The sequence below is a fragment of the Cinclus cinclus genome, chromosome 10 (genome assembly GCF_963662255.1).
Source record: "Cinclus cinclus chromosome 10, bCinCin1.1, whole genome shotgun sequence".
Taxonomy (NCBI): domain Eukaryota; kingdom Metazoa; phylum Chordata; class Aves; order Passeriformes; family Cinclidae; genus Cinclus; species Cinclus cinclus.
In genome coordinates, this window is record NC_085055.1 from 9,004,771 (window position 1) to 9,019,102 (window position 14,332).

Genomic DNA, 14,332 nt, shown 5'->3' on the forward strand with positions numbered 1-14,332 from the left:
TTTGCAGCTGTACCAAATGATTCTGCAGAAGAAATGTGACTTCTTGGAAAAACTGTTTGAACCACTGAGTTCTCAGTATGAAGCGTTCCTGAAAGTACTCTGCACAGTTTGAAAGACTAGTTTTCTGTGTGTTCATGAATTTATAGGAGTTTGATGGAAGAGCTTTCTTTTTCTCACTCCCTCTTTGTCCTCTGTTTCACAGGCCAGTTGGTACAGTTGGAAGAGAAAGGCAAAGGCTCTGTCCCCTGGTCTGTTTATGGTGTCTACATTCAGGCAGCTGGAGGCCCCTTTGCATTCCTCATCATCATGGCACTGTTTGTGCTGAATGTGGGCAGCACAGCTTTCAGCAACTGGTGGCTGAGTTTCTGGATCAAGCAAGGCAGTGGAGTAAGTTAAATAGCTTTTCTGCTATTGTGTCTAATGGGCTGGGGGTTTGCTCTGCTAGACTAATCCCAAGCAGTCCTGTGAGACCAAATGGTGCTTTCTAATTTAAACAACTTGGAATACTCCCCAGGAGGTGGTGTCACTAGGGAGTTCATCTCCAAGAATAAGAGAGCTCTGGTAATGAGAGAGATATAATTGCTTATGTGGTTTAATGCTGCCTTCTTGTTCCTTTTTTTCTGGTTAGCCTAAGAAAAGGAAGTGAAAATATGAAAGGGGACAACAAGCTAATTTTAGTGTTGTTTTTTGTTTAAATGTGGTCTTATACTTAATAGGATAATTTTTGTTAAAATATGGCTTTGAGTCAAATGGCTTTTGGAAAGTGCTTTGAAGCTTCTGATGACCTGGGGTGGTTTGGGCTTTTTCCCATTCTCAGGGCTTTGATTGCAAGTGTTGTTGCATTTAAGAACCCGAATATAACTGTAAGGGTTTTCTGTGGGAGCACAGAGAGCAAGCTACTCATCTCAGAGATGAAATAATGAAGTGCAGATGGCCAACAATATTAGAATCAGCAAAGAGGTCCTTAAACATACTTAAAGATGGAAAATAAAAGAGTGAGAATGTATAACAGTGTGACAGTAAAGAATTTATTGCACAGTGGCAGAAATAGCAACAGTGTTTGATAAAGAAATCTATCCAAGGTGAATATGATTGTGTAGTGGTATGCAAGTATCTGACATTGTTCAGAACAACGTAAGAAATAAGCATGAAATGAGAGATTAGGAATCAAATTAAATAGGCATTGTGGCAATATTTTGAAAAATATTGTAGGAAAAAGATAAAGGGTTACAAACCTACAGGTCAAGCATCCCTGCCAGGGAAAAGTTTCTGAAGTATTGAAGGGTCACTGAAGTACTCTTAAAGAAGAAATATCAAATATAGTGGGAGAAGACATAAGACAGCTAACTTCTACCACATGCAATGTATATATGCTTCATCCTTGTCTTAACCAACATCTGAAACCTTGAATTTTCTGCAGAACACCACTGTGACTTTGGGAAATGAGACTGTCATAAGCAACAGTATGAAAGATAACCCTCACATGCATTACTATGCTGGCATCTATGCACTGTCTATGGCAGTTATGTTGATCCTGAAAGCTGTTCGTGGTGTGGTCTTCGTAAAGGTATGTGCTAGTGCTGGTGTTTGTCTCCCCCTCCTCCTACTTCTGCAAATTTGAACATTTGAACCAGAGTCAATCATGGATTGTAATGCTTCCATAGCTAGCTCTTGAGGCTGTGCCATGGTTCTGCTAAACTTCTGCCCAAATTAATAGCTTCCTCCATTGGTTGGAAGCACAGAATGCAGTAAAAAAACCAAACTTTTATAGCTGGAGAGAGAAACAGAGTAGAATATTGGGGTGCCAGAGGAGAAGCAGTGCCAGGAAGGTGGACACTCTTTTATAACCCTGCAGTTTTCTGCCTTGTCAGGGAACTCTCAGAGCATCCTCAAGGCTCCATGACGAGCTCTTCCGACGGATTCTGCGTAGCCCCATGAAGTTCTTTGACACTACCCCCACTGGGAGGATCCTCAACAGGTTTTCCAAAGACATGGATGAAGGTATCTCTCACTGTGTGCCCTGTAAATCTCACATTCAGACCTCCCAGTTAACTCCTGAGTACTCTCTAGTCTGTTACTGTTAGGGTGATTGTACCCTATGTCAGTTGTCAAATGTGCACTTGCAATAAACAAAGCAGGACTTGGGATATACCTGGGTTATGATTCCAGAAGGCAGCTGATAGCTCAGGTCTGATCATTCACTTATGAAGAAAGAAATGTGCCACTGCTGTTGTGCCTCCAGGCTCCACATGGGCTCTCAGCAGTTAATGCAGGAGCAACTTAAAACATTAGAGTGAAGCTGATGTGCAGCAGAGGTGGTAACTAGGCCAGAGTTCCATCAGAGCTATTTCTGCAAATGGGAATAATTAGACTACCAGCAACTCAGAAGGTAAAAACATCCCAATGAAAAAGTACGTTTTTAATTTGAGTAAACTAAGAGAAATGACTCTTTTACCGATGTACAGCTGGTCTGAGTTGATTGCTATAAGTTGTTTGAGTTTTCTGTACTCAAGATTTTCCTCTTTTCCTTCCATTTCACCAGTTGATGTTCGTTTGCCGTTTCAAGCGGAAATGTTCATCCAGAATGTCATCCTTGTGTTCTTCTGTGTGGGAGTGATTTCCGGGGTTTTCCCCTGGTTCCTGGTGGCAGTGGGGCCCCTCATTGTCCTGTTCACAGTTCTGCATGTTGTGTCCAGGTAAGTGCACCAGTGCTTTGGCTAAAAATACAGATCCTTTCGCCTTCAAGTACAACATAGAGTGGTTGGTGTATGGTGGTTCTGCATGAAATGCAAAGTGCTTCTTTCCTTACAGAGTCTTTATTCGAGAGCTCAAGCGTCTGGACAACATCACACAGTCTCCATTCTTATCTCACATTACATCCAGCATCCAGGGTCTCTCCACAATTCATGCCTACCACAAAGGACAGGAGTTTCTGCACAGGTCAGTCTAGATACCATCTGCGAATGGTCAAGCATGAAGCTGAATGCAACAGCTTCTGGCACTTAAAAGGATTTATTGCTGGGATCTGATGGATCATTGGTTCTATGACAAAGTTAATTTTCTGGGGAAAAAAACAGGGAGACCAGAAGGAAGAGTAAGGGAAAACTGGGAACAGCAGTGGTGGGCAAACTTTGCAAACCCTGCCATCATGTTTTGGTTTGAAACTTGATTAGTGACAAATCTTCCCACCCTGAATCCTGATACTGGAACAGGGATTTAAGTAGGTCTGATATTTATAGAACATCAGGCTCATAGAGTCTACTAACATTTGCTGTGTTTGTTTCAGGTACCAGGAGCTGCTGGATGACAACCAGGCCCCGTTTTACCTATTCAGCTGTGCAATGCGCTGGCTGGCTGTGCGCCTGGACATTATCAGCATTGCTCTGATCACAACCACCGGCCTTATGATTGTCCTGATGCATGGCCAGATCCCTCCTGCCTATGCGGGGCTGGCCATCTCATACGCTGTGCAGGTGAGTGTGGCCACATACTGTAATACTTCATTTCTATTATGTAGCTGTTGCTAACGAGCAAACGGCATGCAGAGCTGGCTCAAAGGAGCTGCAGGGCTCTGAGCATTTGTGTTGAAGCTGCTGTTTGGCCTCTTCTGCCTCCCTGTGGTGCCGAGGTGGAATTCAAGAGCTTAGATACCTCGTACTTAAAGCTGTTATTCTTGGGAAGCATCTCTAATCTGCTGGTTTCTCAAGGGATTAATAAATTGTGGTGATTTTTCAAATGGTTTATTTAATTAACTTGCCTTGAATACTTTAGTTATATGGTGCCCAATGTCAAGAGTATCAAATATCATAGAATTTTTTGGTTTGGAAAACACCAGTAATTGAGTCATTGAGTCAAACTATCACCTCAGCAATGCCAAACCCACCACTAAACTGTGTGCCCACATGCCTCATCTACATGGCTTTTAAATACCTTCAGGACTGTGACTTCACCACTCCCCATGGCAGTCTGTTTCAGTGCTTGGCAACACTTTTAGTGAAGAAATGTTCCTAACGTCCAATCTAAACCTCCCCTGGCACAATTTGGAGTTGTTTCCCCTTGTCCTATTGCTTGTTAAGTTGGGAGAAGAGAACAAACCCCACCTGGCTACACCCTCCTTTCAGGGATTTGTAGAGAGTGATAAGGTCCCACCTGAGCCTCCTCTTCTCCAGGCTGAGGCCCCCATCTCCCACAGCTGCTGCTCACAAGCCTCCAGACCCTTCCTTAGTTCTGTTGCCCTTCTCTGGACATGCTCCAGCACCTCAGTATCTGTGTTGTAGTAAGGGGCCCAAAACTGAACACAGGGTTTGAGATGTGAGCTCACCAGTTCCAAGTACAGGGGACAGTCACTGCCCTAATCCCGCTGGCCACATTTATCTCTTAATTAACTAATAAGTAACAGCTCTAAAAATTTGTTTTCTTTTCACCACTTCAGTTAACAGGGCTATTCCAGTTTACAGTCAGACTAGCTTCAGAGACAGAAGCTCGTTTCACCTCAGTGGAGAGGATTGATCACTACATCAAGGTAGGACTGACTAATGCATTCAACTGCTTGTTGTGAAATTTTGTGTTGCTTGTTACGCTGCTGGCCTCAGCCATAGTCTGCCTTAGTAGAGAATGTCTGTTCCTGATCTTGGAAAGGCACTAAAGCCTTGTGCTGTAGCACTGCACAGTGAGTTTGTTTTGTGAAGCACAAGTATCAGCACTGGGGGATGAATGGCCCCAGAGCTGGTAGGTAACTAAACTTAGAGGTATTGCTGGATTTATGTAAGGCCACTGGAAGTTTGCTGACACCCACAGTAAATAGTGGAGCGTGTGAAAGGGATAACTTGGGGATTCAAAACATCATTTTATAGCAAAAGGATGATGTTCTGGCATCCTTCATTCCAAACCTAATGTAATTCCTTCATTTAAACACATATAATTTGTTTATTTACCTACTTTATCTACAAGTAATTCCACTTCATCCTAATGAGCCTACTTTTCCACAGCTGTCTTATGTAACATTTCTATATGCTTGGAAAGTCAAAGGAATGCTCTTACTGCAAACAGGAGAAATGTGCTCAGCTGAACATGATAAATGTGCCAGGCTAAATGCTTAGCAAGCTTCTCTGATTATCTGTAACCCTTTCTTTGTAACTGGGATTTGTGTGTGCAGAACGGCATAGGTCAGTGGGTAAAGCATAGCCAGGAGTAAGCCTCCTACTGGGTCTGGTGTGTGAGGTGAAAGGCTTTTACATTTAATGTTCCCTGTGAACCTCAGAGAGAGCTACATTTGGTAAATCTGGGCTATATAATAGTTATTTGTCACAAAAAAAACCCCACTGTTGTATAGAAGGACTGATGTCATTACTGAGGCAACAGGAGGGGAATTAGCAGTGTGGTGAGTGTAATGCAGCAAATGTTTGGACTATTTGGCCCACATCCAGCCAAGCAGCTCGTCATGAAACTGCCATAAATGATCTGGGCTGAGTCTGTGGGGGAGAACTGCTGAAAGCTGCAGCTGATAATTTTCATTTGGTGCTTTGCTTACTGGAAACTGAACTTCTGTATTTTTGTTAAAAGACACTTTCCCTGGAAGCTCCTGCTCGAATTAAGAATAAAACTCCTCCTCTGGACTGGCCACAGGAAGGTGAAGTTGTTTTTGAAAATGCAGAGATGCGGTACCGAGAGAACCTCCCTCTAGTACTTAAAAAAGTGTCCTTTACCATCAAACCGAAGGAAAAGATTGGCATTGTGGGGAGGACAGGCTCAGGTAAAGAAAAACACTAAGCAGAGTTCAATTATTACTTCTACAGAATAGTTTGGGGCAGTCATACTAGTTCTCCTCTGTGTTTGGTTGCACAGGAGGGGTTGAGCACTCTGTCCATTTCCATTCATGTCTGTACAGAAGCAGTATCCCTGTGAACAGTAGTGAAAACAAGTTTCCATTTAGTGCAGAAGGATATCCTACTATGTTTGAGCCAGTATGTTGATCATATTTAACTCCCTAAACCACTGAGCAGCACAGATTGGTGCCTACAATGTGCTTGTTGCAGCTTGTCTGATTTTTGAAAGATTCTGTACTGATGCTGCAGCCAGATTTGGCTCTGAGCCATCTCAGAACTCTGTAATGTGAAGAATCCAAACCCCGGTTTGTGAGATGACTTAAATCAACTTCAAAAGGAGTTTCTAAATAAGTAACTTATATTGTTTTATTGGGTTTTCATGGCAGGGTTTTGGCAATGGGGTTGGGATAGCATGCCAGGGATGGCTTCTTTTAGGAGAGATTAGGAGCTGCCCCCACAGTTGCTCTGAAGTTTAAATGCTGAACTTCAGAACTTACCAGAGCATTGCTTGTCAGGACTTCTTGGTATTTTAAAACTTTTCTTAGATGTGGACAGCTTTTGAAATGCCATCACATCTGAAAGCTCTTATGATTCTGTAGAAACATGGTCTTGTTTTTCCTGTCTCTTTTTTAGGGAAGTCTTCCCTTGGAATGGCACTCTTTCGTCTTGTTGAACTGTCTGGAGGCTGTATTAAAATTGATGGAGTAAAAATAAATGACATTGGCTTGGCAGATCTTCGGAGCAAACTCTCCATAATCCCTCAGGAACCTGTGCTGTTCAGTGGCACTGTGAGGTGAGTGAGACCGTAAGAAGGCAAGAAGGGACTGAGCAGTCTTCCAGCTTATACCTGAAATGCAATAGGTGCCTGGTGAGGTGGTAGCTCTCGGGCATTTTAGCTTCTGTTCTGGTTTTGAAACAACAACAACAAAAAAAAAAAAACACAGATGAATTTTAGCTGGCCCAGTGCAGCACTGGGTGTGATCATCCTGTATGGAAGTCCTGCTTCCCTTCAGATGTGGTTAAAGTTTTAGTAACTTTGTTACTAACATCTCTACTCTTGTTTTTTTTTGTCCCTTCTAACCTCAATGTGCTGGGAACAGTTGATTTCCTTGGCAAGGAAACTGGTAGTGGGAGGCTAGATGGGAATCACCTGTCTGGATGAATTAGCACACTGTTGGTTTGCTATTCATTGCTGAGTTAAAATTGTGCTTGTTTTCTGCTTCCCCTTCCAGATCAAACTTGGATCCTTTCAATCAGTACAGTGAGGAACAAATCTGGGCTGCTTTGGAAAGGACCCACATGAAGGAGTGTGTAAGTATTATGTGCCCTGGGAGATACATGTTTGCATTTGACTTTCAAAGCAAGGTAATCTGTTAGTAACTACTTTAGAGGTCTTCATCTAAGCTTTTTCTCTGCATTTCCCCCCTTGTTCTCTGTGCTTTATTTGACCTTTTTTTTTTCCTTTTTCCCATGATTTTATCAGACTGATATTTTGGTTTTTTTTAGGAACATGCCATATTATGTGTTTTTCTTAGTATGTGGCGTAGCAGGGTGCTGCTTCATCATGGGGATTCTTAGGGTGTTAAAGCATTTCAAGTGATATTTTTCTGTATGTGCCTTAGGTATGCATTCTCTGTTTCCATATGTGACTGTATATGTCGCATGTGCAAATTTATACTGAGCTTAAAACCTGCCCTGTGCAAGGCCCTCTGCAGCAAGTCTTGCTGCCATGACATATCCAATTCTTTCTGTTGTCTGTCAGGTGGCAAGTATGGCTATGGAACATAGGCTGCAGGAATTCCTGCACGGTCTAGGTTCACTCTCTTCTCCTGGTGACAAAGATTGTCAGATCTGTTTGTGTTTGTATGATTTTGTGCAGTGCTCTGATTTTTGCCACTTCTTCCCCACACAGATTGCACAGCTGCCTATGAAACTTGATTCAGAAGTGATGGAAAATGGGGAGAACTTTTCTGTTGGAGAGAGGCAGTTACTGTGCATAGCTAGAGCTCTGCTGCGTCGTTGCAAGGTGAGCACAGCAGGGAGAGAAATAGCTGGAGATACCAAAATTATAGGTTTGAACAAGCCTTTTATTGTGCTGGGTTTGTTCTGTCTGTCAGAGGAATCACACCAATGATTATTGCAACCCAGAGAGGTGTAAGGTTAAAACAGTCAGGGAGGTGTCTGTAGCCAGCTCCTGTCGTGTCCTGCCATTGGAAAGGCATTGCTTGCAAGTGCTAACAACAGTGTCAGACTGGCCTAATTATTTATTCAGTGTCCTGTTACTGGGGAGCATCAGATTTTTCCCTTCTTCCACCTTTTTGTGCATATGACCCAAGTGTTTTCCTTCTACACAGTGCTCCACTGTGGTCTCAAAGTTGAATTTGCTACCATGCTATGCCAGCCAAGCGAAAGATTTTGCAGGAATGGAAAACAAACAATAATTACAGAGAGAAAGGACTTTTGGATTGAGATTGACCAGGATTCTTATTTTAACAACCTTTTTCCTGAAGTGTGATGTATAATATTTTAAAGTTCACTTTGCATCTGTTTTTAAAGCCAGACTACTCAGCAGAAGTTACTGCTGTCTCTGCATTACTTGCACAAAGCATGTCCAGTTCAGCTTTGGCAAGAAATTACTCCAAATCATTTTATGTCTGAGGGGAAGAGACTTCTTAGTGTAAGAAAGCTATTAAGCCTAGTCAGTATTGACTCATTCCAGGAGGAATGTCACCACCAGGGATGTGTTAAATTAGTTTACTGGTAAAATTTGTATTTGAGATTCTTCTATTGAATATAAAATTGAAAATAGTGGAAACTTGTGGCTTATGACCCAGACCTCATGTAGCTCTAGGATGTGACCATAAAATGTAAGAGTCATCCATAGGCTTTGTTGAAGGCAATTACATAAAGAAAACTGAAAGGGTACTTGTAAAACCTGCGTTTGTGCCCACGTAAGGATTCAGTTGTGACAACACTTGGTTGTCGCCATTCTGCCCACTCTATGTATTTTTATATTCAGGGAGGGAAGGTGTGACCATGGGTAACAGCCAGGATTCTGTGCTGCTTTCAGATATTGATCCTGGATGAAGCAACAGCTGCTATGGACACAGAAACAGACTTGCTGATCCAGGAAACCATCAGAGAGGCATTTGCAGACTGCACTATGTTAACAATTGCTCATCGCCTGCACACGGTGCTGGGCTGTGATCGGATCATGGTGTTAACACAGGGACAGGTGAGCGGGGAGGTGTCTCTGCCTCTGGTCTGGTGGTGCCATGTGTGCAGACTGAACTGAGGGAACAGCTGCACTGCAGGGTAGAAAATCCTGTCTTCATTCATATACTTGGTAGTAGTTGTCCAAAAGAATCCTGTGACAAGATCAAAGATGGCAAAAATTGTTTTTCACCAAGAAAATACCATAGACTAACAGTAGGTCTTTAAAAATCTTCTTGAGACTTCCTTTGTAGGTCAATTCTGGGATGGTTAATAACACAAACATCCCTGCTGGGGTTTAGTGGCAGTTCCCATTACTTTCATAAAGCCCTGTACCATCAAGCACATATGACAGATACTTTTCCTATTTTTCAGGCTTCCATTTGGGAGCCCTAAACAGTTAAGTACAAGAATACTGGGCAAGGCTCTTTAAGGTAGAGAAGGCAAAAGGCCATAGCAGATGGTAACCTCTGCCAGAACCATCAAAGGTTGCTTCCTATTGGGCTAGTTCCAGTTTTTGAGCCAGCTTGAAGCATTCCAGGTTACAGTATCCATAAATGCAGGTACTTTCAATGCCTGGTGTTTCATCTAAAGATGAATGCTGTGTTTTCTATTCTTTACCATCTCATCACAAGTCCAAGGGGTGGGAGTCAATTCTCAGCTGAATTTTACTGACATAGTTTACCTGCCTTTTTTGGTTTCAGGTAGTGGAATTCGACACCCCGACTGCCCTTCTGGCCAACGAGAACTCACGCTTCTATGCTATGTTTGCTGCTGCAGAGAACAAGGTTGCTGTCAAGGGCTGAAATTCAGGGCAAAGTCACTTTACTTTTGGAGAGCTATGCTCCCTGCCTGTGGCAGGCCAGCTCTTCCTTCCTCCTTGCAGATTATTGCCTTTTCATCATTTAATTTTTAGCACAATGTGTCAAGCCAGAGAGTTTTTAAAACCATGTCAGAAGAACTCTTCATGTTTTTATTATCGTATTTATTCCATATTACTAATTTTTTGTTATTAAATGCACTCTACAAATGGCTCAGGGAGCCATAGTTATAAATGTATCAGAGGCCTATAATGAAGCTTTATACATGTAGCTATATCTATACATAATTCTGTATATAGCCTATATTTACAGTGGAAATGTAAGCTGTTTATTTTATATTAAAATAAGCACTGTATTAATAACAGTGCATATTCTTTTCTATCATTTTTGTACAGTTTATGGTACCAGAGATCTGGCTTTGTTACTGGACTGTATCAGACAACGTGTCTTTTACAGTTCGTCTTTTCCTAGTGCCGGATTTTCTGTGTGTCTGAGTGGAAGTGAAGCTTTGCAGTAGTGTCCTTTATTGTCACATCTTTGTCTAGCGCAGCAGAGAAGAGCTCTGTGGTGTAACTATTGCATTGTAATTTATCAAAGCTATTTGGGGCATCGCTAATGTTCACCATGGCAGCAGCTGCTGCTTCCCGTGATGCTTTTCCAAAGCAGGGTTTTTAGTGATCCACTGGGTCACATTAAGGCCTTGTATTTTCTCAGTGTCCTGATGCAGTATTTCTTACTGTATCAGCAGAGTTTATTTTAATGCAAGCAAGCCCAAGCTCTTCCTGCTTTGCTGATCTAACACAACCAAAATCATACTGTTTGTGGAATGATCTGTAACAAATTAATCATAAGGTTCAAATCATACCCTGTATGCTGGCAGGAAAGCCTTTTCAGAGTTACTTCAGCTGATTGACTCTCTATCTTGAAGCTGCTAACACTCCTCCAGGTTTAGGTGGCTTTCGCTGGCATGGGTAACACTAACTTTGTTCTGCTCACTTATACTAAGATTAATCAACATCAATATTTCCTGTTTCTTTCTTGCACACTTGTTAAGGAAGCAGTCCTTGACCCCGAATCTTCTGGAACCTTAAAGGAGTTCTTGATCAGGATGTAACACTGGTGTAGGACATGGTTTTCTTACTGTAAATGACCTACCTCAGGTTACTGGGTTCTGCATAGTGCGTTGCCATGATCACTGTACACCATCCCTGTTTTTTGGGACCTGTGGCCCAGGGGGACACAGTCACTCCTGTGATAGCTGTGACTTATTGAATGGTCAGCGTTGCATGTCTTTGTCAACTTGGACATTTTGTAGCCTTAGCATGTTTGCAAAATGTCTCACTGAGGCAGAAATCTGAAAAGTAAATAAAACTATTTTGGGTTTTGTAAATTTTGTTGGCTTAAGTGGTTTGTTTTGGGTACATAAAGAGATTTGCACTTTTTTGAGTCCTGAGGAACAGGTTTGCAGGCTTTTGGGGTTTTTTTTATCCTCTTGTCAGGCACTGCGGTCTGATTTTTTCCTCAGAGTAAAGATGTTTCTTTAAAAGTGTAGTGGGTGATTTTTGTGCCCTCCAGCATGGAGGTAGCTTGCAATACATGTATGTTGAGTAGTACAGGGAGTAATCATTTGTAGTGCAAATATTCAAGCCAAGTAGAAGGGCTGAGGTCAGGTGGAAGACCTCTTAGGCTCATATTTTCCATTTTCTTTACCTGAAACTGAAGCACTACTGTTTATAGAGTGACACAACTGCAAAGTCACAGAAAGAAGCATTTCTACCTACCAGTACCACAGGCAAATTGTGGCATTAACAGAGCTTGCACTGTAGCTTGAAGTAGCACAAAAAGCATTGTTGGGAGTGTTCTTAACTCTTGTCCAAAACAAGAATTAACTGGTACAGACCTTACCCTGCTCGTAGGCCTGGAGTTTTCCCCATAGACTTCAATATTTTTCTTGAAGAAAATGGGCTAATACACCTGGTTCTGTGTGCTGCTGGGGTTAGTGTGTGGCTTCACTTTGCAGCTAAGGCTGAGCTAATGGCAGTCTGGGCAAAAGGGGAGCCATCCTGATCTTATCCTCCTTCTTCTTCCAGGCTGGGACCTCCTCTTCCCTTCCCGATGCCAGCAGTGGCTCTTGTGTGGTCCAGTTCAGAAAGCTAACTTGCAGAAAGCAGGAATGCTGTACAGAGGAGGAGACAGGAAGGCACCACCCACAGGAAGGGAGGTGAAGTGGGGCTGCTCTTTTCAGTAGGTGCTGAAAAGTAACAGTAGCATAGGTGTGAGAGGGGGAAGTGCTCAGCATTCACTGCCCCAAACTGCTGCTTCCCAGTTACACTCTCTTACAGAGCTGAATCTTTGCAGCTTTGGTCAGCTGAAACAGCTCAGCAAGCTGGGTGTTAGACAAGGGTCTGTGATGGAGCAGGTGAACAGTCCCCTGTGAACAGCAGGGATTAGCTCAACTATTTTGTTAAACCATAACTGCAGCACTGTTACTATAGAATTAAAGACAGAGGCTGACAGAAGGAAACGTTCTTTCTGTTGTGATCACTTCTGTGCTTCATTTGGCACTTGTCTCACAGGTGTACTGAAGTATTGCTGCTCACAGGGATAGTTGTAATTTTTTTACTGGCTTTCATCCTGAATTATGGGAGTAAGATGAGGCCTGGCCAAGGGCCCTGTCACTGAAGTGCAGGGAAGAAATATTAATATTTACAAATGGGACTGAAATATCTGTATCTTTGGAGCATTCTGCAAGAGGTTGATAATGATGATGGGAAATTTTCAGGAGTTGGATTCTGCTTTAGAATTTATAGTAGGGTATCCAGAGAGGACTTCATCCTCTGAGGAATAGAATAAGACACTGGGATTGGGACAGAGACTTTCCTTAAAGAGATCCTAGTGAAAATACCATGGAGATAGTACATGCTTCTATTCTGGTTTAATATCAGCTGGCAACTAAGCCCCACACAGTCCTGTGGGATGGAGGAGAGAATTGAAAGGGTAAAAGCTAGAAAACTTGAGAGTTGAGACCAAGACAATTTAATAGGGAAAGCAGAAGCCACACAAGCCAAGCAAAACAAGGTATTCATTCTCCACTTCCCATGGGCAGCTATCTCCATGAAAGCAGGGCTCCATTGTGTGTAATGGTGACTTGGGAAAACAAGCACCACATTCTGAATGTCCCCTCCTTCCTCTCCAGCTTTTATAACGCTATATGGTCTGAAATATCTCTGTGGTCAGTTGGGTCAGCTGTCCATGCTCTGTCCACTCCCATCTCCTTAAGCACTTTCAGCCTCCTTGCTGGTCATGTGAGGAGCAGAAATGTCCTTGGCTCTGTGCAAGCCCTGCTCAGCAACAGCTCTACAACATCCCTGAATTATCAACACTGTTTTCAGCACCAACCCCAAACACAGCCTGATACCAGCTACTGTGAAGAAAAAATCACTCTAGCCCAGCCAAAACCAGCACATCCTTCAGCAAAGGCTGTGGCCCAAGACCAGCAGGTGTGCAGGAGGAGAGAGATTTGCCTGGGATAACTGGTTACTGTATTGTTCTCTGGAATTTCCATTATGTCAATTTTGCTTATTCTGTTCAAACACAACAAGTGCAGCTGATCCTGATTCATTATTAAAAGCTTAGAGCTTCTTCAAGAGAATGTGTTCCTGCTCATCTCATCTGTCTGATGAGTGGACACACTGCACTTGCTTGGGACTTCAACCAAAGCACAGGTATGATTCTTCTAAAATTACTCTGGAGGTAACATGCAGTTAGATTGGTGTAATCAGGCCCTAAAGTTGTCCTGGACTGAACACCTGAGGACATTCCACCCTTATCTGTGGTAAAGGTCATGAAGAGTCAGATCCTGAGGTTACTGGGGCTGTGCTTTGCCCGTCACTTGCAGTTGAAAACCAGTTCAAACAGGCTTAGTGCATCACTGTAAACAAAATTGGAAGAAGCTAAATTTTTTCAAAAGGCAACTGGTTTGAGTGAGAGAAGGTATCAGAAGGACAAAAGCACAACATTTGATTTAGTAAAGGAAAACATGGACAGAAATAATGGGATGATGAAATGCTTTTCTTAGTTACAAGGGGATTTATTGCAAAGGCAAAATTTCTTTTTGAAGGTGTTTCAAAAGAATACTAAGGAAGTGCAGAATGCTCTACGCAGCAAGCAAGGAGCCTGAGTGCTATCTTGTTATTTTTTTTACTGCAACTGTAGCATGTGTTTTACTATATATAAGTGATTACACGAAGGTTTTCTTTAGCTTCAGGTCGGTGGAGGGTGATGCTGTGATTTGTTTAACCCTTGGTTGAGCCGGTAACTGCAGCCACAACGTGCTGAGGCCACACTTTGTGCCTCCGGTGTGACGATACAGTGGAAACGATACAGTGCAGATGCTGCAGTTGTTAATGTAAGGCTTGGGAGGCTTTCAGAATGTACCTACTACAGATTCATTAAACCCACAACCATGTGAAA

At 42.6% G+C, this 14,332-nt stretch overlaps 1 protein-coding gene across 11 annotated transcripts in view; it reads left to right on the forward strand.

Moving 5' to 3' along the window:
• The window catches only part of ABCC5 (ATP binding cassette subfamily C member 5), a 68,000-nt gene that overhangs the window by 32,314 nt on the left and 21,354 nt on the right, over positions 1–14,332 (forward strand). For all 11 annotated transcript variants that reach the window (XR_009933481.1, XM_062499536.1, XM_062499538.1 and 8 more), the window contains 13 exons: positions 203–387; positions 1,421–1,567; positions 1,872–2,001; positions 2,543–2,696; positions 2,812–2,940; positions 3,287–3,473; positions 4,433–4,522; positions 5,563–5,752; positions 6,459–6,618; positions 7,058–7,136; positions 7,738–7,851; positions 8,896–9,060; positions 9,743–9,826. Coding sequence is in view for 10 of the 11 variants with exons in the window: in XM_062499536.1 (XP_062355520.1) it covers positions 203–387; positions 1,421–1,567; positions 1,872–2,001; positions 2,543–2,696; positions 2,812–2,940; positions 3,287–3,473; positions 4,433–4,522; positions 5,563–5,752; positions 6,459–6,618; positions 7,058–7,136; positions 7,738–7,851; positions 8,896–9,060; positions 9,743–9,826 (1,814 nt within the window). In the remaining variant the exon portion in view is untranslated. The remainder of the gene's footprint in view (positions 1–202; positions 388–1,420; positions 1,568–1,871; positions 2,002–2,542; positions 2,697–2,811; positions 2,941–3,286; positions 3,474–4,432; positions 4,523–5,562; positions 5,753–6,458; positions 6,619–7,057; positions 7,137–7,737; positions 7,852–8,895; positions 9,061–9,742; positions 9,827–14,332) is intronic.